The sequence below is a fragment of the Prinia subflava genome, chromosome 17, assembly GCF_021018805.1.
Source record: "Prinia subflava isolate CZ2003 ecotype Zambia chromosome 17, Cam_Psub_1.2, whole genome shotgun sequence".
Classification (NCBI taxonomy): Eukaryota; Metazoa; Chordata; class Aves; order Passeriformes; family Cisticolidae; genus Prinia; species Prinia subflava.
In genome coordinates, this window is record NC_086263.1 from 8,542,679 (window position 1) to 8,563,497 (window position 20,819).

The following is a 20,819-nucleotide window of genomic DNA, read 5'->3' on the forward strand; positions in this document are numbered from 1 at the left end:
AAGACAAAAGAGGAGCTCATGGCAAGTGGCTTTTTGCCGCTAAGCAAATGCTTGACAAGGAATGCTGAGCTCTTAAACAGCTGCTTAAATTGACCCTATGGGTCAATTGACTTTCAGGAGCCCAGAGCCATAGAACATAAACAGCATCCAAATCAAATTAATTTTTCCTTCAGGATAAAGAGAGAAGCCTGCCCTATCCTCTTCTATAGCCACCTCTGAAAGTTCCAGCCAGCCCTGCAGCATCATCCTTTCCCAGTGCTCCACACCTTTGCAATACCAAAACCCAGTAAGCATTTACTCTGAGCTGGCTTTTTTCCAAGCCTCAAAGTCTCTGTGCACTCTGGAAGCAGAGGGTGGTGGCTGTCCCCCTGTGAGCAGGATCACAGCCATCCCATCTCAGCTGCTGGCTGCTGCCCCTGGGGCCCCTCCACTCCTGCGGCTCTCACCTCCCTTGAAGGCGTGAGGACACAGTAAAGCCTCTTGCCCTCCTGCCCTGTGGCTGGTTCTCGAGAACGGCCAGAGGAGGATATTTTATTTGAGTCCTTTCCATGCAAGAGGACAGCCTCCTGTCAAGCCTTTTCCCATCCCATCCTGAGTGTGGTCTCCCATCCTGAGTCAGTCGGATTTTATGTTAACCCAAACAACAGCACAAGGACTAATGGGTATCAGAGGGGATGAGCAGAGCGAGCACCCCCTCCCTAGGCCAGGGTTGTCTGGGTGTCTGTGGGAGGGCTGCTGTCACAAGGCACCCACACTCCAGCAGAGTTCCCATTCAGAAATCTGCTCACCAGCAGCACCACTGGCTCCCTCGCAGCCCTTGACACACAGGGATTTGTTGGCGTCCTGACAAAGAGCTTCACAAACGAGGCAATCAGCAGCTCGGTATAATTTTCAAGAAATACAAATGAGCAAATATCTAGTTGCCATGGTAACCCTGAGAGCTGGGCTGGACTTTTTTGGTAGATTCCCAAATACAGCTGCATTTTGCCAGCGCAGCAGGAGCGCAGTGCCCAGGACCCCGCCTGGGGACAGCAGCCAGGATTGCTGAGCAGCATCAGCTCTTTCAGCATCACCCAGAGCAGCCCTGTGCTCTCTGACCAGCTCCAGGCTCTCACATGCACGGTGCCACCTGTGGATCCTGTCCCTCTCATGTCCCCTGTGCTTGGCTCTGTGTCCCTCAGGGCTGGCTTTCCGAGCAGGGAGCACAGCGGGAATTGCGTTCCCCTCACATCTCTGCTTTACCCCTGATCAGTGGCAGCTCTGGCAATTTGCACCCAGGAATGGAAGATTCCAGCCAAGTTACTGAGCCCCAGCAGGGCAAAAGTGGTTAATGAAAAACATAACCACCCTTTTTATGGGGCCGTGCTGCAGAGCCTGTGCCAAACAGGCACAGGGGTACTGGCCCTCAGCCAGCTCTCCCCACCAAGGCAGTTTTCTCAGGAGCCTGGAAATCCTTGGCCACAAGAGGAGGAGAGTTTGGGGGCACCGAAAGGGAACAATCAGAAGCACAAGGGGCCCTGGCATGAGCCAGCTCCTGTGCTGAGCCAGCCCCATCCCAGGGTCCCCCAGCCTGGAGGAGCCCCCTGGCAGCTATGAGCCTCTCTGAGGGGAACTGGTGCTGCTGGAAATTTCTCTGAGCTTTTGCAATTGCTTCAGGTGCCATTACACACCAGCAGCTTCCAGGGTGTATAAATCCAGCCTGATTCATGCCTCTTTCAGGAGGCGTGGCTGCTGCAGCAGGGCCCTCAGGCTGCCCAGAAGGAGATCCATTTCCCAGAGGGTTTGTCCCACTGGTTCCCACTGTCCTGCTCATTCCCTGGCAGCAGCAGGGAGCAGATGGCATGAGGTGAGATGGGAAAGCCCTGCAGAACAGCAGGAGCACCTCAGTTAAGCCAGCATCCACGGGGATCCACACAGCTCACCTTCCCTGTGCCCCACTGCTCCATCTCTCCCTGCTGCAGACATTCGGGATGCACTAAAGCTGTGGGATTTAACACTGCCCCGTTGCACAGATGGGTAACATAATTTATCACAGGGGTTTGTGGTTGGGGTTTCTTTGGTGATGGGGTTCACTGTTGCAGCCAGTCTGTGATGTATTCTCTGAGCTGCTCAAGGCATGTTTTTTGGTCCCAAGATATTTTTGTTCTCTGTCAAAGGGAACCACTCTGCGGCATCCTGGCCTCAGGGCAGGAGCTGAGCCACTGCTCAGGCAATTAAATCCAAGGGAACTGCACAAGGAAAAGCTCATCATTCAGCTGTGCAGCCCTTATTCGCCCAGCCATTTATGGGAGAAAAAGAAATCTTAACTGAATTAATAGAGGAAAGGACAGCCTAGCCCAGCCAGGCATTGGAGCAGTCAAGATAATCACTGGGGAGGAAAATCCTCACCAGGCTATGCCAGGGCAGCTCCAGCATTCCCAAAAGCTGTGATATCCATCTCCCATATCACAGCATCCAACAGCACACCTCAGGAAATTCTCAAAGTAGGAATAAAAGGAATCAAAGGGGCAGAGGTGCAGGCAGGCCCACCTCTCCCCACTGCCATGCCAGGGCAATAGTACCTCTACAGCTCAGAAATAGGGTACAGGAGGTAAAGACTATTTTGGTTCACTCTCAGGCTACATCACACACTGTTCACACTTACAGCAGCTTTCATGAATTACAAAAGGAGGTGTTCAACCCCTAAGAAAATCAGTGTCATAAAAAGACCCTTGGGAATCAGTCACTTGTAAGTGATGTGCAGAAGAGGTGCCAGAGAGTCCTGCTGCTGCCAGGTTTCCCATGGCCTGCACCACACAGCGAGTCAGAAGGGAGAAATTCAAGATAAAAAGGGAGTGAGGGGTTCTGGGACAAGGAGAACAGAAAAATAAAGTTCATCCTGAAATCTGGAGCTGCTCCAGGCCATGCAGAGTCTGGAACCGTCCATGCCGTCCATGCCGAGAGAAAGGGCATGGCCCATCTTTCATCAAGCCAGATCCACTAGAAATTCATTAAGGAGGTAAAAACTCCTGTTGTTTTCTGAATTTTATTTGATTACTGTGAAACAGAAGACACTGGCAAGGACAGAGGGTTGATTTTTAAGTAAGGACCCTGGAGCCAAAGGAAGAAGACAGGGGGGTTGGGAAACAAAGCCCCTATTAACTTTGGTCCTGACTTTCAGGTCATGCATGTTCAGCTCTTTTTACCTGGAAATGAAGATGTTAATTGGAGGTGACAGCTTTCATTGGGCTCCCCATTAGCAATATTTTTAACCACAGTAGGGCCCAGGTCTTCAAACGCTTTCCCGAGGGAAGGTTTTAACCTTTCTTTTGAAACATCTCATACCACTTGCAGGGAAAAAAGACAGTTGTTTGGCTCGAGGCATACCAATCCCCAGCCGTGCTGAACTCCCAGCTCCTCTGAGCAGGAGACTCGGGAGGAACAGGGAGAAGAAACTGGGGAGGGGCAGCCTGGAGCCGCACTCTGCACGGTGCAGCAGCATCTCCCCGTGGGTGGGTGTCCATCCCAGCCAGCCCCAGCCTGCCAGGAGACAGCCTCGGGCACTGCCAGCACAGGGGACACCAGGCTGTGCTGTCCCCACTCCCTTGCTGTGCCTGAGCTCCTCACAGAGCCGGGAGCACAGCTCAGAGCCACGAGTTCACCACACACGTCCTGCACCACCCCTGGTTCTCCAAACCCTCTTCTGCCACAGGCCACACCAACTTTATCCAGCTTGCTGCATCCAAGAGCCTTCTTCTTAAACAGCTGGTTTCTTTACATACTGTTCTCATCCTTGCACAATTTATTATTTTTAGGTGAAACGAAAGCCTCTAGAAAACACATCCAGTGCTGAAATCCAGAACTGAAAACTACACAAATGGCTAACTTTCCATATAAATATATGAATAGTGTGTATATTAATTTAAAAAATCCAATAAAAATAATTTCGTTCCATTTATATGTATTATCCATTTATATATAAAAATACAAATGTAGGGATGACAGCACTTTTTTATTTTAGAAACTTGTTCCAGCACGCACATTCCACTTACAACACCATTATTACCCCCACCAAATTTTCCAGTTTCTCTCCAAGTGGAAACATAGCTGAAAGCTCCACTGCCATCTGAGGAAGCAGTTCCAAATTCCCAGTGGAGCCTCAGCTACTGACCTCAACTGCATCCAGTGCAATCACTCTGCAAAGACTTAGTTTGGAATATTTCTAAGATGATGGCATCAAGAGGGACCAGGCAACTTTATGCCAATGCTTTACTCATCTTTGCAGGCAGCAGCTGAGATGGGTCAGACCCTGTGGCTTTGCCAGAGCAGGGACAAAAGGGACTCCTGGCTCCCAGGAGGGGGCAAGGGGCCCCTCTGCACAGGGCTACCTGCAGAGCCACCTGCATGCCACAGGCTGTGAGGGATCAGACTTCACACCCCGGGGCTCCCGGGGAGCACTGGATTTCCTGCCTCTGACTGGGCCAGCAGTGCCCTGGGAGCTGTGTCCCCTGGAGAAGCCTGGTTTTCCCTCAATGGTGCTGCCTTTCCCTTGGGCCCTGGCACCAGCACAGCCCCACTTGCACCCAAACCCTGCAAATCCTCCCTGGTCCAAGGAGGAGTGTCCCATCTGCACACTGAGCTGCTCAAACAAGGCACACAGCAGCTGCCACAACCACACACACCTCCCCAAAAATTACTTAGCTGGCAGACAGAAGTACTTCTGTAGCGCCAGTGCAGCAGAGGACAAAAGCAAAGACTCAGGGAGAAAACATCATCTCACTAGGACGTGGGGCTGCAGCAAACACTGCAAGCTCTCCCCAGGCAGGAGCAGGCTGTGAGGATGGGTTGGCCCCCAGCTGGTGTGTGCCAGCCCCTCACTGCCCTGCAGCTGATCCAGTGCCCTGGAAGCAGCCAGGGCCAAACCTGCTGCTCAGGGATGCTGCTGAGCTGTGGGCACTGCCTGGCCCCTCACACCCTCCATGGTGACTCTGTCTTTGCTGGGGGCCAGGAGAAGAGCAGGGTGAGCACACAGGCTGCCCCACCACCCCAAAAAACTGCCAGGGTCAAGAAAATAAACTTTCCTAGGCAACTGCTTCCCTGCAATACATCTCTGTAATACAGAGCAGGCTGGGGAAAAAAATTCTTTCACATGAAACCCCAAGTGCCCAGGGAATCACTGCTACTCCAGTGCAAGAAAGACAGTGGAGCCTCCACCTGCTGTTTGCAGTTTATTTTAGCAGAGAGAAAAATAACATGGACAAGAGGCATTTTGCATAACTTAACAGAAAGTAACACTTTTCCTCCACTCTTCACACATCAACGGGCAAAAGCATTTCCTACACACGGCTATTTTTGGGTGCTAACAGTTTGGTGTATTGGTAAAATCCTGGGTTTCCTCTAACAGGCTGTGATAGTCAACCTGAAATCCAAAGGCAGATGGGGGCTGGGGGCTCCTTTGCTGTTGGATGTAGCTCCTGTCACTGCTGAGTGCCAGGTTCATCCCCACTGTACTCCCAGGAGGGATTCTGCAGCCAGGACTGGCTGGGGATCCGAGCAGCTCCACAGCTCTCCCAGCCCATGCCATGTCCTGACTGCTGGAGAGGTGACCCAGAATGAAGGGGTGTGTTTGCAGCACCAGCAGCCTCAGTCCAGGGCCAGGGAGGGGATCTTGCAGACGAAGGGGAAGGCTCTGCCACAGGCATTGTCATTCCAGGAGCGCAGTGCTACCCTCCAAAAAAACACAAGGCATTAGCTGAAAAAAGGCAAAAGGAGAGAACCATGCACTGCCCTTGGGACCAGGATCTCCTGCCACTGTGGGAGGAGTGCCTGGATGTGCTCCCATTTGTGCCATTCACAGTCATGCCTCATCCCAGCATCCCCATCTGGGGGTGTGAGAGGGGAGGCCAGGCCCCAGCCTGGACTGGGGAGTGGAGGGGCAGCTGCAAACACAGCCCTGTCCCCCAAAGTTATCCATGGACAGACATTTCGGTACATCTGGGGGGCCTGGACACACCTGGCTGGTCTCACCAGCAGTGAGGGTGTGAACTGGGATTTTTGCACAGGCAGGGTCTTGTCCCACTTCAGCACGATGTCCTGGCCCAAGCATGGGAGAGAAAAGCTCCCAAACCAATGAGTGTTTCCACAGATTTCCCATGTTGGAGGGGAAATGGGAAAATATGACCTTAGACTAAATATGGTAATTCTTCAAGGCAGCTGATGTTTGTGTCCTGCTGCTGCTGTGGGAGAGGGAGATGGGCTAGGAGCAGAGGGAAGATGAGTATGTGCATGGTGAAAGGAAAAACACCTTTTCACTGTAAAGAAAAAAAAGGATATAATACTAAAAAAATTAAAATGCAAGTCCTCTGCCTGCCAGCAACCTCTTCAGAAAAGCAGGAGGCATGCTGGATTGAATTTATTGACACACAAATCACACTGAAGGCACCCTGGGCACTCACCACTGCTGTGTCTGTACCAGATCTGCACACAGTCCTCCTCCTCCGGGATGGAGTGGATCCCATCGTCAGGCTGGCTGCCATCCCAGTAGTGGTAGTCGTAGGAGGAGCCATCTGTCCACTCAAAGTGACCCTCCTGACACGAGGACAGCAGAGAAAGGCTGTCACCACAGAGCTGTGACTGCAGAGTCACCCCCATCCGTGGTGCCACTCAGCCCAGGGACATGGGGAGAGGCTGTCACCACTCAGCAGATCCCATTCCCAGTGCCACACAGTCCTGGGACATGGACAGGCACCCTTCTGCAAAGTCAAACAGCTCGTTTGGATTTCACAACTGGAATGCCAAGAACAGCCCCAGGTTTCACAGTGTTTCCCCAGGGGAAGCCCAGAAAGTAAATCTATATTTTTTAACAACCCCACTCAGTTCTGCATTCCTTTTCATTTTCCATTCCTTTTCCAGTATCTACAAGAAATCTGCTGATATGAGACTGTTCTCCTGATGGTCCCCATTTTTCTTTCTAACATATTAGACTATATATTTCCAACATGTCAGCTTTCAAAAGACACAGAGTATCACAAGAGAGCAATGGAACTTGGCGATTTTTGACACTGAAGACCTTTTCAGTTTATTTGCTCTTCTTGGACCAGCAGCACAATACTCTATTAATCCATTAATAAAATGTGATATGAGCAATTATTGATTAATCTATTAACTCTAGTAACACTTTTCTTTTAAAAGCAGACTGGAATGGGTGAAACAACAGGTTTCTCTACGTGCTGCACCACAGACCCTATGGCACCTCCCGATTGAAGGGGGTACAAGGGGCAAAGAAGAAAACCAAGTGGCTTTCCAGGAGGAGGACACAGAGAGGTGAATTTTAAAGCCATTTCCCAGGTTCCAGGGAGCTCCCACCTGCCGAAGGTCATTGAGCCCTGTCCAGATGTCGGTGGGGATGCCGGGCACGCGGCTGTTCACCAGGTCGTACACAAACACGTTTTCTTCCCAGCTGGCAAAACAGAGCAACACGGGGCAATCAAGGGGGTGGGTATGTCAGCAAATGGGCAGGCGTGTCCCTAAGATTGATCCTGCCACAGCCCCCGGGGGAAAATGGGCCCCCTGCTTCTTCCTGCTGCTGGTTACCTTCCCTGGTCTGTGCAAGAGGAGCTGGGGGAGAGGGATGAGGGAAGAAACCCTCTGTAAACATATTGTACTTCTATCCCTTTTCCAAGAGTAAAAAACACAGTTTGGGGAAATTTAGGGAATACTATGCCAGCTTTGCTGCCACTCCAGGAAAAGGCATTTATTTTCTCTATTGCCTTTGTGTGACCTGTGCCTCAGCCTTGGCTGGGCTGTTGCTGCAGAGGGATGTGTAGGCTGGACCATGAGCCTGCAGCTGACAGAGGCTGTGATGTGGGAACTGGACTTTGCCTCGGTTTCCCTCCTCCCCAGGCTGTGCCAGCGTGGGATGACGTGTTTCTGCCCACCTCACCTGTGGATGGAGGCCAGCTTGGCTGACCTGATGCCGATGGAGAACTCGGCGCAGTAGAGGTCGGCTTCAGCCCAGGTTTTGTTGATGGGGAAGTAGCGGTAGCAGTGACCCTCGTACTCCGTCCAGAAGAGGGGGCAGGAGTAGGCGTGCACAGGCTCGGGCATGGCTGGGGGCAGAGCACAGCACATCCAGCAGCTGGTGGTGAGACAGCTTGGACAGGAAGCTGAGCAGGCAGGCAGCAGTGCCCAGCCCTGCTCTCCCACCTCACCCAGAGAAAAACCCTCCAAACACATTCAGGGAAAACCCAACTGCTGCAGGAGCTGTGCAAAAGTGTGCAAAAGGCAAAACACATTTTAAACAAGTTGTGGGGTCCTCAGTTTCGGCATCTGTCTAAATCAGGACGGACATTCCAAGCTAGCCTGACATCACTTTAGGTAGAGGATGCTTAAAATAAAGGCACTGCCATTTGCTACTGGGAAAACCGAGATAAGGGCTCCTCTTGCCCCTATCAGCACCACTGGAGCTGCTGTGCTGGGACGGGAGCTGACAGCCGGGGCTGCGGGGCTCTGGCCGTGTTCTGCCCTCCTGCAAGGCCAGCCTGCCCCTCCTGCCTCCGAGGAGAGCCCCCCGCCCTGTCCCTGTCCCTGTCCTGGATGCAGCCGGGCACGTAGGCTTTGGAAGCAGCCCCGGGAGGAGCTGGTGAGGCAGGGATGCCCCGGTAGGTGCCAGCTTCTCTGCCTGCTGCAGCAGACACAGCCCCACAGCTGTCACACCTCCCTGGCGCTGTCAGCACCGTGGGGAAGCTGCCCCAAGAGGGGCCACTGTGGGGACAGGATGTCCCTCCGGAGCCTTTGTAGTGGCCGCTGTCTAAAGTGGCATTCACACCTTGCTCCAACCTCCCCTGCTCTGCTCCCCCACGGGTGGGGAGGGTGCAGCACTCGGGACCCTCAAGTCTGGGGGCACAAAAACTTCACTCTCTCAGCTGCAGGTTTGTGAACAGGGGAATTGCCATCTCCCCTGAGGCAGTCCCACATCCCCGGGAGCTGTGCTCTGGGGTCAGCGCTGCTGTGGAGAGAGTGGGGCAGCGGGCAGGGTGGGCGTGCAGGGGGCAAGGGCAGATGTCAGATGCCATCAGACTACCCAAGCAGGTAACAGGCTCAAGCCTGGAGAGGTCAGGGTGGTGCCTGCAGAACTGAGGGGCTGCGGGAATGGCTTTTCCCGAGGGTGGGGAGAGCAAAACCCTGCCAGCTGCAGCAAGGGATGTGGCTGAGTTAAGAGGAGGCAACAGTGTGGAGAAAAAGAGAGGCAAGGTGAATCCAAAGCAGCTGTGTGAGCATTCACAGAGCTAAATCCTTCCCCGTGCCAGTGCTGGCAGCTCTGGGTGTTCATTTCATCTTTCATCAGCTCCTTCCACATGGGGATCTCTGAGTGTTCTACAAACAGCCACCAGCCAGCCCACGGGGTCCCTGCTGTCACACCCCCCTCCCAGGTGACAAACCACAAATGCAGAGTCTTTTTTGCCTCCCGAGCAAGGCTGAGTCAGCTGCCACACCCTGTGGGGCTGTCACCTGCCTTGGGACCCCCAGCCACCCCTCCGGGGGAGCTGAGACTGGGGGCAGCTCTGCACCCTACAGCACCAAACCCTTGAGGGGCTCAAGGGGCTCTGCCATCCTCATCAGCACTAATTATGGGCTATGGAGGAAAAAAGATAAGGCCTGCTGGGCTGGAAAAGCAAAATAGGGTTTGGGGAGAGAGGGAAAGATAAAGACAGCTCAGCGATGATGCAGAGTTCAGTTCTCTGATTCACACCCAGCCATAGTTGCACTGGGAAAACCTTAGAACAGCCTTGGGAGATGCAAATTATTTCACTGTAGCAATAGAGCAGAATCAGGAACTCCTACAGCTGATGTGATTCCTGGGAGCCAAACCCTGCTCCCCTCATTATGCTGGCCAGGGTTCCCTGTCTCCACCAAAACCGAAGCAGAACAAGGGTCAAACCTTCAGTGAGGCTTCAGCTTTATCACCAGGTCACAGGTGAGGCATGTACCTCCACTAAGGACAGGGCTGGGATCTGGTCCTGGCTTGCAGAGACTCGAGGTTGCTGTTCTTTCCTGGGGTCTGTGCCAGACAAGGCACCACCAGCTGCCCCAGCAACTGGGATTTTATTATAGTGCCTTGACAAAATCCTCACCTCTGGCAGCGTGGTGGCAAAATTCACAGGGCTTAACCCAGCAGCATCCCCAGCAAACGGAGCCTTCACTCCTGAGTGCTAATTGCAGTGGGAGTCCCACTGTCCTGGCTCAAAGTGGGCACCCCGATTGCCAGGGAAAATCAGCCTCATGTTTTCTCAGAGTAGCTGAAACCAAATCAGAAATTGAGACAGTCCTTCTTTGTTATTCCATACTGGTTCCCATTAGGTAGCATTAATTTGACGAGCTTCAGTGAACCAGAGGTGCCTGAAGGAATTTAAGGTTAAATATACCAAAAAGAAAAATATGGGAGGTCAGCTTTTAATTAGCATCTTTTCTGTTAGGTCAGGATCAGAGGCTTTGGCTGTCTCTTTGGAGGAGAACTACTGGTCCCAGTTTTTCAGGCAGGAACAATTAGGGGAGCTGCTTGATTTGAAATATTTGTAGTAGAAAGACCATAAGAAATCTGATGTAGGGTTGTGAGTATAGGGCCTGCTCATGGCTCTACAGGAAAGCCTCACAACCCAAGCCAGCAGCTGTGTGTGGTATTTTGATCTAGAAGGTGACAGGGGAAGCATTTGGGGGCTTTTTAGACCTGATCCTCACTTTTAAGCACCCCAGCAAAACATCAGCTCCTCCACACAGGGCAGGATCAGCACAGACAGCGCCTGTAGCATGGGGGTTCCTGCCAACCCCAAGTCAGTCCATCCATTTGTCCCCAAACTCCTGGTGAAAAATGATGGCAAGAATCCTTTCTCCCTTTTTTTATTCACAATGCAGCAGTTTTAAAGGCAGGACCATGTTTTAAAGCAGCACCAGCAAAATAGATGTTCAGACTTGGCTGAGGATAAGATTCAGATCAAGCAGCTGTTACTAACTCAGAAAAGCTGGAAAACAAATATTTGGGGTCAGAAATAAAGTTTTGTGCTCTCTGCATTTGTGTCAGTGCCAAATTGGAGCCTTTTTATTCACTAGTTGAGCCCCACTGTAGAACTACCAGGAAAATCACTTATCAAAATCTTACAGAAGCTGGCACTGCTCTGCCAAAAAAGTTTCACTTCCCCAGCTGGCCTATTTCCAACTAGAAATAATTAACTGAGAAAATTCTAGCCAGTTTCACAAGAGTTTATCTCAGGATGCCATTGGAAAAAATAAAACAAAACAAAAACACCACAAGCTGCATGGCTCCCCTGGATTCAGCTGGTGAAGAGCAGGTTTGCTCCTGAAAACTTCATCCCAAGGAGCTGCCTCACTTCCAGGGACCTGCAGGTTTGAGATGTGAAATCTGAGGCCAGGACAAGGTTGGCAAGAGATGCCCAGGGAAGGAAGACTCCTGAGGGGCTGCAGCTCCACCAAAGGGTTTTGGACAGCAGGTCAGTGCTGGCAGCAGATGCTCCTCTTGTCGCAGAGAATCAAAGAACTCCATTTCATCAACAGCTGACAGCTTTCCTCAAAACTTAGAGGTGCTAGGAGACACCCTCCTTGGCACATCCATAAGCTAATGCTGCCATCTGACCTGGAAAGGCAAGTGAAGCTCTTCAGCTCTTGGCAAGCAGCTGGGTTTGGAGAGTGTCCATCAACGCCCAAGAGGCTCGTCTGAAATTAATGTCAACAGAGAAGAGCTGAGGAGATCCCTGTCACGTGGAGGTCTGGGTCCTTCCCAGGGCAGAACCCCTCCAGCAGGATCCCAGGGCTGTGCTGGTGAGAGAGGGATGGGCAGTGCTCCCAGCTGGCAGGGCTGGGGCTCAGGACCAGCAGCCTGGTGCTCACCAAGTCACCTCTCACCAGCTGAGGCCACGGGGAGGGCCAGCAGCAGGGCTTTACCCAGGCTCTGCACTGCTGGACCGTGGGCAGCTGGAGGGGATGGGTGAGACAACAGGGCTGGGACAGGGGACCCCCAGAACCCACCCCCAGGACGGCTTCAGCAGAACCTGCCTGTGGCTAAGCCAGCCGAGCCACATGTCCATCCTACCACATCCTCTTTATCACAGAATAAAACCCACAGAATAAGCATTTAAATGGGTTTGGAGGGCAGGAGCACGTGGCAGGGACTAAGTCAGTGCTGTTGTGGGATGCCTCAACTCACCCATGGCTACAGAAGCAAGTCCTTAGGCCCTCACATTATCATCACCCTGGGCAAACAATGCCGCCTTCATGTAACCTGTAGCATTTATTTTTCATTAACAGATGAAAGAGTGTCACACTGAGCATCCACCTTTGAAGGAAGGGGTCAGAGGAGGGACCTTGGTCTCTGTATCTGGGGGTTGGATGGAGCTGCAGGGGATGTCCACTGATGGACATGGATCTCATAACTGGGCAGTATTTTACATACCCTGAAGTGATTTTTAAGGCACGAGTCACAAGTTTTCAAGTAAAATGTTAAACATCAGTTGAAGCACATTGGGAGGGACATCCTCTCACACCAAGGGCTTTGCTTTTTAAAATTCTTTAATGAAACCAAGCTGCTTTTACAGGTTTTAAGGCTTCAAATCCTCTGCTAGGTATGCTTGGAGTTGTGAGGCTACAGCCAATACCAGCAGCAACGCTCTTGCAGCTGGCACTGACAGATAGAAGTTATCTTGCAGAGTTTTTTTCCTCCTTAATTAGTTTTGGCAAAGCTCCCACGGATTAGGCGTCTGGCAGGAAAGCCAGGCTTGTATCGATCCCTTTTCTCACGATCTCACCACACAGCACTTCAGGAGTCCCCTTCCACTCACAGTCCCAATAAACCTAACAGGGTTCAAACAAACTTGGTGCAGCAACTCTCTGGAAAAGTTTGGAAGAAACCTAAGTGACACACAGCAGCCAGCAGCAGCTAGGAGCAAACAAGGGGAATGAAGGAGAATCCCGTATCTGTTTCACATGCATAAGTGTGAATAAACCAGGAGCCCTGGTGGCCCTCAGCCTGTCCTGCTTGGCCACAACCCCGCACCCTCCCTGTGCGTGCCTCTGCAGCGATTCCCGGGCAGGGCACGGCAGCGCGCCTTGGCCAAGGCGAGAGCGCTGACCTGACACCCAGAAACAGAGACCTTTGTCATCCCGGAGAGACGGACCGGAGCTGCCCTTGCCGCGTCCCCGTGGTGAAGAAGAAAGTTGATTTCCACGAAAGTCAGGGATTTCTGGCGCCGGGGGAAGCCAGCTGCCAACCTCCTGTGCGTGAGGCACACACGCTCCTTCCCTGCCGCCAGCACCGGCGGTCAAACACCGCGGCCAGCGCCGAGCACTCACCTTGGCTGATCTTGATGTTGGTCTGGGGGAAGGCCTGCGCGGCCAGCAGGGCGGCGGCCAGCAGCGCGCACAGCGCCCGCCCGCTGCCCATGGCCGGAGCGCCGGGCGCCGCTGCCGCTGCTGCCGCTGCTGCCGCCGCTGCCGCTCGGCCGCGGGGCCCGCCGGGCTCGGGGACCGGGCAGGGCTCGGGGCTCCCTCCGGCCGCGGGTCCCGGGGAGGTCCGGCCGGCTCGGGGGTCCCTGCGGGTCCCGGGGAGGTCCGGCCGGCTCGGGGGTCCCGCCGGCTGCGGGGTCGCGCTCGGGCCGGGCCCCGCGGGCTGTGGGGCGGCCGCCGGGCGGGGCGGATATAGGGGCCGCGCTGCCCCCTCCCCCGAGCGGCGGCTCGTCCGCAGCCCGCCCCCGGCCCCGCTCAGCGCATCCCAGAGGGACCCGCACCGGGGGCGCTGCCCCCAGCCCGCCCCCGGCTGAGCCCGCCCGCGCTCAGCGCATCCCAGGCGGGGCCGAGGTCCCTGCGCTGCCCGCAGCCCGGGGTCCCTGCCCTGCCCTGCCCGCAGCCCGGGGTCCCTGCCCTGCCTGCAGCCCGGCTCGGCCGCACGCCGCTCCAGAGCGCTGCTGTCCCCCTCCGGGGCCGCGGGCAGGGAGGACACCATCCCTGCTCGCCCCCAGGCGCATCCCGAGGCCGTGGTCAGTGTCCCCGTCCCGCAGCGGCCCTCGGGCGGAGGAGGCTCGGGGTGACACCACCGTCACCTCGGGGTGACACACGGGACCTGCTGCCGGCAGGGCCGTGATGACCCCGGGGAGCGGCCACCCGGGGAGGGAGGCAGGGGAAAGGCTCCCGGGGCTGCAGGGCGGTGGAGTTTAACACGGCAGTGCCCCATTGTGTGGTGCGCTTTTTGTTGTTTTGGTTCAGTTTCGGGGGAGTGGGGTTTGTTTGTTTTTTCCTGTGTTTGGTTTGGGATTTTTTCCCAGAGCAAGGCAATGCGCTGGCACACCTAAACAGGCTGGAAGAAGGAACCCCCGGCTGTGCCCGGGGCTCCCAGGCTATTTCAGGAATTCACTCTGTGCCCATCTGCCAGGTGCGTGCTGGGTCCATGCCATCATGTAACAGCAAAAAACCTGATGTGATGCAGCAGCCTGTACCAATACAATCCAGCATGTCTCCTTCCTGTGGTCAACATTTTGTTAGACATAACCTTCAGATTTTTAAAAACACTGCATAAAATACCTTTCTAACTGTTGCACTCATAAGGGAAATAGTAGAGGCACAAATACTACACAATTTTGTGGTCCTTTTCAATATCCAATTTATGCCTTAAATCAGCACTGAAGGAACTGCTTAGGAACACTCTCAATGCTGTTCCCTCTTTATTCTTAGCTACAGATTAAAATTTTCAGCATTTTTGACCCATTTTTAGAGATTCAAGTATAAACAATTGGGGGTGACACCAAGCTTTCAGTACAGTAAAGCATCCAGACTCACTCCAGAGACAGTAACTCATTCAATCAACTTTTCTATATTAAGTGTTCTTCATAGTAAATAAAGCCTTTTAAGAACATCTCCCCCCTTCCATGCATTGATCTGAACTTATCTGGCTCAAGGAGAAGCCTACTGCTACAACACTAAAAATGAAGGAATTTGGATTATTAGAAGTCAAGGCATGCCTCTCCCTTTCTTTCCTGTGTGCCGTCCTCAGATAAAGCCAGTGTTACAAACAACTTTTACCAAACTACAGAACAAAAATCTTTGAGCATATTAATCTATTCCCAAAGCACAAATACTCATGTTTAAAGAGGGAGCAGAGATCCTGAATCATTTTTATCCTGCTTTCTACCAACCAGACTGGTGGCAGCAGTGTCCCCCAGCACAGCTGGGAGCACTGAGCCCCCGTGCTGCCCCTGAGGCACAGCCCCGGGCCTGGCACAGCAGCTGGGCACCAGCTTTGCTCCCAGCTCTGGGACAGCACGTCGTGCACGCAGTGCCAGCTGCAGCTGCAGCTGCCCTCTGGGTTACCTTCCAACTTCACCAAACATGAGATGTGCTTCACCTGCTGCCTGCAGACCCAGGAGCGTGGCCACAGTTCATCCCTCCTGCTCCTCTCCCTCCCACGCAGTTCTCTTTGCTCTGCAGGCCAGGAGCTCCCCCCTCTGCTTCTGTTCTGCTCTTACTGACCTTCCCTCTGGGCACCATCACCAAATTTTGGCATCCTGTGTACATGACTGTTCCTCCCTCTGGAACAGACACCTTGTGACTTCAAGGACAGACTCGGGCAAGATTACCTTCTGTTCACATTTCATCCCCAGTCCTGAGCAGAGCATGTGTCTGCTCTCATGGATGTCCTGAGCTCATTCTGCCATCCACAGGCCCCACATGGAAGAATATTAATGTCACCCACAGTAACTGCTGGAACCACTGCCTGAGCCTTCCTGAGTTACAGGATCAGCCTCCTACAGCACATGCTTAAATTGCTCCCAGTTCATCTGCAGTGAGTAACAATGGGGGAACTGCCAACATTCTGGCTTTTTTTCTTTTTTTTTTTTTTTAATGCCATAAGCATAACTGAAGGAGCTCAGCACAAAGGTGAATTCAACAAGTATCAACCCCAATCTATGTGCCACAATTAAATAGAATTTTATTTTCAATAAATATACAATCTGCATCATACTAGACAATACGCTGTGGAAAAATAAAATGTACAGAAGCAACCAACAGGACACATTGACTGTAGCTAAATTCACTTGGTGACCTGAAGAACTACCTGGCTAAACACACACAACACAGAAAGGGCCACTGCAGTCTGTGAGGAAACTAAAATTGTGTTTTCTGGGTCATCTGAACTGCCAAAGTCCCTGGAGCGGGTTTTTTTTTTTTGCACAGCACATGTTTGAAAGGATGTGAGCTGGTTTTCCCAGTAGAAATGCTATTGGAAATGTTTATTTTGCTCTATCAGCACTGACTCTACTACGCACACAGACTGCGGTCGGGACTGGCAGGTCACCGCTGACGGGACACGGACCCGTCCGACGTGGGGCCACACAAACACACACTAACAGCAGCTTGATTCTCTTAAAACTAGCACAAGGACAAAAACTGCAGTCGGAATCGATTTCACCACAGGTTCTACCGTTTAAAAAAATATTCTAGCCTAACTACCACGTTCACCAACGAGAGCACACGGGTACTGATATCTCCGAGAGGATGGGCCATGGGTTCGGGCTGCAAGGACGGCGGAGGCGACTCCCAGCTCCTCCGCCCACCCCGTGCTTCCCACGGCACAGCCCGGCCCCAGCTGGGAGCGCAGCCAGAGCTGCGGCCCCAGGGGAGCAGCGGGCCCAGGGTGAGCATCACCGGGGCGGCACGGCTGGCTGGGCGCCGGCAGCGCCTCGGTCCGCCGGGGGGTGCGCTGGGGGGCGAGGCGGGGCGTCCCGGTGGCCGGTTCGGTTCTGGTGCCGCCGGTGCCGGGTCAGGTCACCTCGAGGGAGGCGGGCGAGACGCGGTCGCAGTCCTCCCGGGAGCGCAGGCTGTGCCACTGCTCCACGGCCGTGCGGTGCGCGCCCAGCATGCGGCGCCAGTGGCTGGACTCGGGCGCGCCTGTCGAGTACTGCCCGATCACGATCCGCCCGATGAAGTCGTTGCTGCTCTTCACGTTGTGCCCGTACACTGCGGAGAGCACAAACACACACCGGTCAAGGCACAGGCACCGCTAGCCCACCCGGAGCCCTGCCCCGGGAAAATAAATGGCCTACAAATGTCCCCCTCAACAGGGGGTGCCAGCATTCTTGGTGTGTAACTCAGCACCTGAAAAATGTTAGAGAAACGGGAGCTTGGAAGGAATAAAATAAGCTGTACTACAGCTGTACTACTTGTAATACCATACAATTGTATTTGAAATACAATCCAAATAAACAAGACATAAATCCACAATTACCACGGTGTTTACCATGAACAGGTAAAGCAGGTTCATAAAATGATTTGGGCTGGAAGGGATGTCAAAGATCATCCCATTCCAACCCCCTTGCTGTGGGCAGGGACACCTTTCACTGGAGCAGGCTGCTCAAAGTGCTGTCCAGCCTGGACTTGAAGGAGAATTACATCATGTGAAGAAGAGCCAAAAGCTCTGCCTGGGCATCATGAAATCACAAAAGCAGCCCAGCAGCCTGAGCCCAGGGAAATGCAGAAGCAGCATCCCAAACTGCCCTCCTCCAAACACACATCACACAAAGCACTCCAGCACTAACCCACAGCCTTCCCTGCTTGGAGACAGGAATCACACACGTCCAGGCTGTCAGCAGGATGTTTACACAGTCACAATTTGCCATAATTATCACTGCAGCTACTTGTTAAACGTCCAGGAAAGCAACTGAGGGAGAGACATCAACCCAACACCCTGTCCTTTGGATTAGCCCAGTCTCCTGGAACAAAAGATGCAGACAGCAGCAGACCCTAATGATGGGCCTGGTCCTGGGAAAGGCTGAACACTCCCACAGACAGGAGCAAGAGCACTTGGTGTGCTGCAAACTGAAGCCCTGCCTCAACTCATTAGAAACTTGAAACAAAGTCTTTGCAAGCTGCAGCCAGGATATCCACAGGCACTGCCTGGAATATTAACGATTAAAGAATTTCCTCAGGAAAGAGAGGGATTTTTAAGGACAAATGTCTACAGGAGCTCCAAATCCAGCTGGGCTGGTGCAGCCAGAGCGTGTTCAGCCCAGCATGGAGCCCCTGCCAGCAGCACCAGCTCTCCAGGGCTACTGGAAACCAGCACTGGCAGCAAAACAACACCTGGGAACCCCCACGCATCACCCTGAAGTGTGCACACCCTCACAGGCAGGCAGGACACCCAGCACAGCACACTCAGCCTCACTTTTAACCACACACCTTTGTCGAGGCTGTGCATTTCCTGTTAATACACCCCCAAATGATCAGCATTACTCTAACCTGCCCCTCTGCCATCTCCACACTCTGCAAAGGCTGGTTCCTCACCTCTGCACCAGTCTGGGATCTTGTTCTGGGCAGCTCAGGCACCAAGTGCCAGTGCAGCCCTGAAATCAAGCAGTGCCAGGTTACATCTCACTTCATCCCTTCCGACAGCTCTGACACACACAGTTTTTGGGCAGAGATGCTTCTGCTCACCAAATTACCTGTGGATATTTTAGGTGACAGCAAACCTTCAAATGCTCAAGTAATTTGTTCAAATAATAGCTCTAAAAAATTCTACCCTGCAACTCAGAGCCCTCTAAGTCTATCTTCAAATGACATTTAGAAATGATCGGGGACTCCCCACCCCAGCAGGAAGACTGCATTTCTTCTGCCTGTCACCATCAGTTATCCAGGGCTGATGCCATCAGGATGTGTTGTCAAGCAAGTGGCCCTGTCAGGAGGCCAGGCTGGTGTTTTTTGGAAAGGCCACCTTCTGAGGACAGTCAGGAATGTTAAGCCATCCATCTCCAACTAATACACAGCCTGTCAGGGTTATTAATGAGTTCTCCTACAAGGCAATGGATCACAGGTGTAGCTAGCAGGACTATACTAAATGTTTTGCTATGATTTATTAGCCTACAGAAATCAAACATAGTGATAAAACCACATAATAATACTCCCAAACTAAAATTTTCTATAGGATGTTTGGGGTTTTTTTGGTTTGGTTTGGTTTTTGGTTTTTTCTGTGGTGTTTGTTTGTTTGTTTTGTTTGATAAAATGAAGGCAGATGAAGCCTAATCCTGGAAGACAGTACCAAGTAATTTAAACCAAGAAGCCTTACAGGCCATCAATTAATCACAGGATAAATTAACAGTGGAGAAGTACCCCAGGCATACAGATTCTTCAAAAACACTCCATGCCAGGACTGTAAAACAAGCAGGTGTGCTAACTAAGGGCACCTGTTATTCTACTGTTGATCCAAGTATTTTGAATTCTTGTAATGCAACTTGCTAATCTCATTGTGTCAGGTAATTAGCATGCTGAGTCCTTTGGGGTATTAATGGGCTAATTATACAAGCATTGTTGCTTCTATCATTAACTACTGCAGATAGCACAGAGACTTATTGCTGAGGAACAGGGGAGACATTTTTCCAAGGCCAAATGCTTATTCACACACAGACCATAAGAGGTAGCACTAGACTGACCTCAGGTTTACAAACTCACAGCTTCACCACAGCAGCTTTCTCTAAAGATGAGAGGTCTTTGTGTGCAAAAATTCAGCTTTACCCATCATTTCAGGAGCCTTTTAAACTCAAGGACATGCCTTTCTGGGAGGCTAACTGCAATTCCACTGCAATGGCCGGGATTTGCTGAGCAATCTGCTGATGACCGAGTTCACCAAGCTGTGGAACAGACCTTAACCAAGAAGGGGCTGGAGTTCACTGAGAAAATGAACCCTTTCCTTTGCTCACACTCAGGAGCGCCATTCCCCTGTTGCTGCCACCAGGATTTCCAAGAATAGCTCGGAAAAGAGAATGGTAGGAGCCCACAGGCCCAGGTGAGCAGCTGGAAGCAGAGACTGGTCCTGACACAGGGAGGGGAGCATCTCCCCCAGTCCTCCCTTGGCTGGAGCAATCACTTCTCAAAGAGGACAGGAACCATTTCCTTGTGCACCAACAAGCACCAGCCACTGCTGCAGCGTTTGCACTCAGGTCTGATCCTGCAGGCTGCACCAAAGCCCAGCAGCAGCAGCAGAGCAGCAGCAGCTGAGCAGCAGCAGAGCAGCAGCAGAGCAGCAGCAGAGCAGCAGCAGAGCAGCAGCAGAGCAGCAGCAGAGCAGCACAGCCCGATGCACACACAGAGCCCTGTGCACTGCTCGGGCACCCAGCAGCACTGCAGAGCTCAGGCACAGCCCCTCCATCAGAGCTGCTCCAGACACAGGGGGAGCTGCACTCCCCCACGGGGCTGGCCCTGCCCTGGCTGCAAGGGCACCTGGCAGTGTCCACGGGGAGCCCTTGGAGCAGGAAAGCCCTGCAGGGCTGGAGCAGCAGCCTGCAGACAGGCAGCCTGTGCCAGAGCCCTTGCTGTGGTTCCCAACACCTCTGAGGGTCCAGCCTTGCAGAGAAACAGCTTAAAAAATTAGTGAAACACCAGGGTTGAGTGTGTCTTGAAAAAGCAAAAAGGTTCTAATAAAAGGAGGGAAATAATACAAAAACAAATAACAAAGCGCACACAGTTACATATACACCCATCTCTATACCCATTACAACATCTCGAAAATACTCCTGAGCACCTCTGTGTTCTCCCTTTAGTGCTCAATTGTTTAGGTGGGCTATTGGGCACCTTGCCCAATGAACTTGGCACCAGGCTTTGAGGTGCATTTCCCAAGCCCAGTCAGTGCCTCTGTGCTGCCACTGAGCCAGGTACAATGAGAGGGCTATAGAAAATTCTAGTTTAACTTCCTTACGTATTCCAAGGTAAACTGAAACTCCCTTATACAGAAACACCTGCCCAAGTGTGGAAATGCACTGCTACAAACCCTCTGCTTCTGCACACAGAGACAC

General features: G+C 52.6%; 2 protein-coding genes across 2 annotated transcripts in view; both read right to left on the minus strand.

Annotated features, from left to right (window-relative positions):
• Positions 1-5,206: 5,206 nt before the first annotated feature.
• On the minus strand, positions 5,207-13,598 carry CLEC19A (C-type lectin domain containing 19A). The gene is made up of 5 exons (XM_063414590.1): positions 13,339-13,598; positions 7,922-8,087; positions 7,345-7,438; positions 6,435-6,567; positions 5,207-5,702 (listed from the first exon to the last, which is right to left on the minus strand). The coding sequence occupies exons 1-5, from the start codon at positions 13,427-13,429 to the stop codon at positions 5,623-5,625; spliced, it is 564 nt and encodes a 187-aa protein (XP_063270660.1). The 5' UTR covers positions 13,430-13,598; the 3' UTR covers positions 5,207-5,622.
• Positions 13,599-15,941: 2,343 nt separating this feature from the next.
• Positions 15,942-20,819, minus strand: part of SYT17 (synaptotagmin 17) — a 35,539-nt gene continuing 30,661 nt past the window's right edge. Inside the window, exon 8 of the mRNA XM_063414459.1 lies at positions 15,942-16,995. Within this exon, the coding sequence (XP_063270529.1) occupies positions 16,799-16,995 (197 nt within the window). The 3' untranslated portion in view covers positions 15,942-16,798. The remainder of the gene's footprint in view (positions 16,996-20,819) is intronic.

Bases quoted from the DNA above. Each gene is read 5' to 3' on its own strand.
- CLEC19A (XM_063414590.1), bottom strand. From the start codon at position 13,429: ATGGGCAGCGGGCGGGCGCTGTGCGCGCTGCTGGCCGCCGCCCTGCTG. The intron at 8,088-13,338 runs GTGAGTGCTCGG...CTCTGCCCCCAG, and splicing joins CAACATCAAGATCAGCCAAG to CCATGCCCGAGCCTGTGCAC. The intron at 5,703-6,434 runs GTGAGTGCCCAG...TTTGGAGGGTAG, and splicing joins CTGGTACAGACACAGCAGTG to CACTGCGCTCCTGGAATGAC.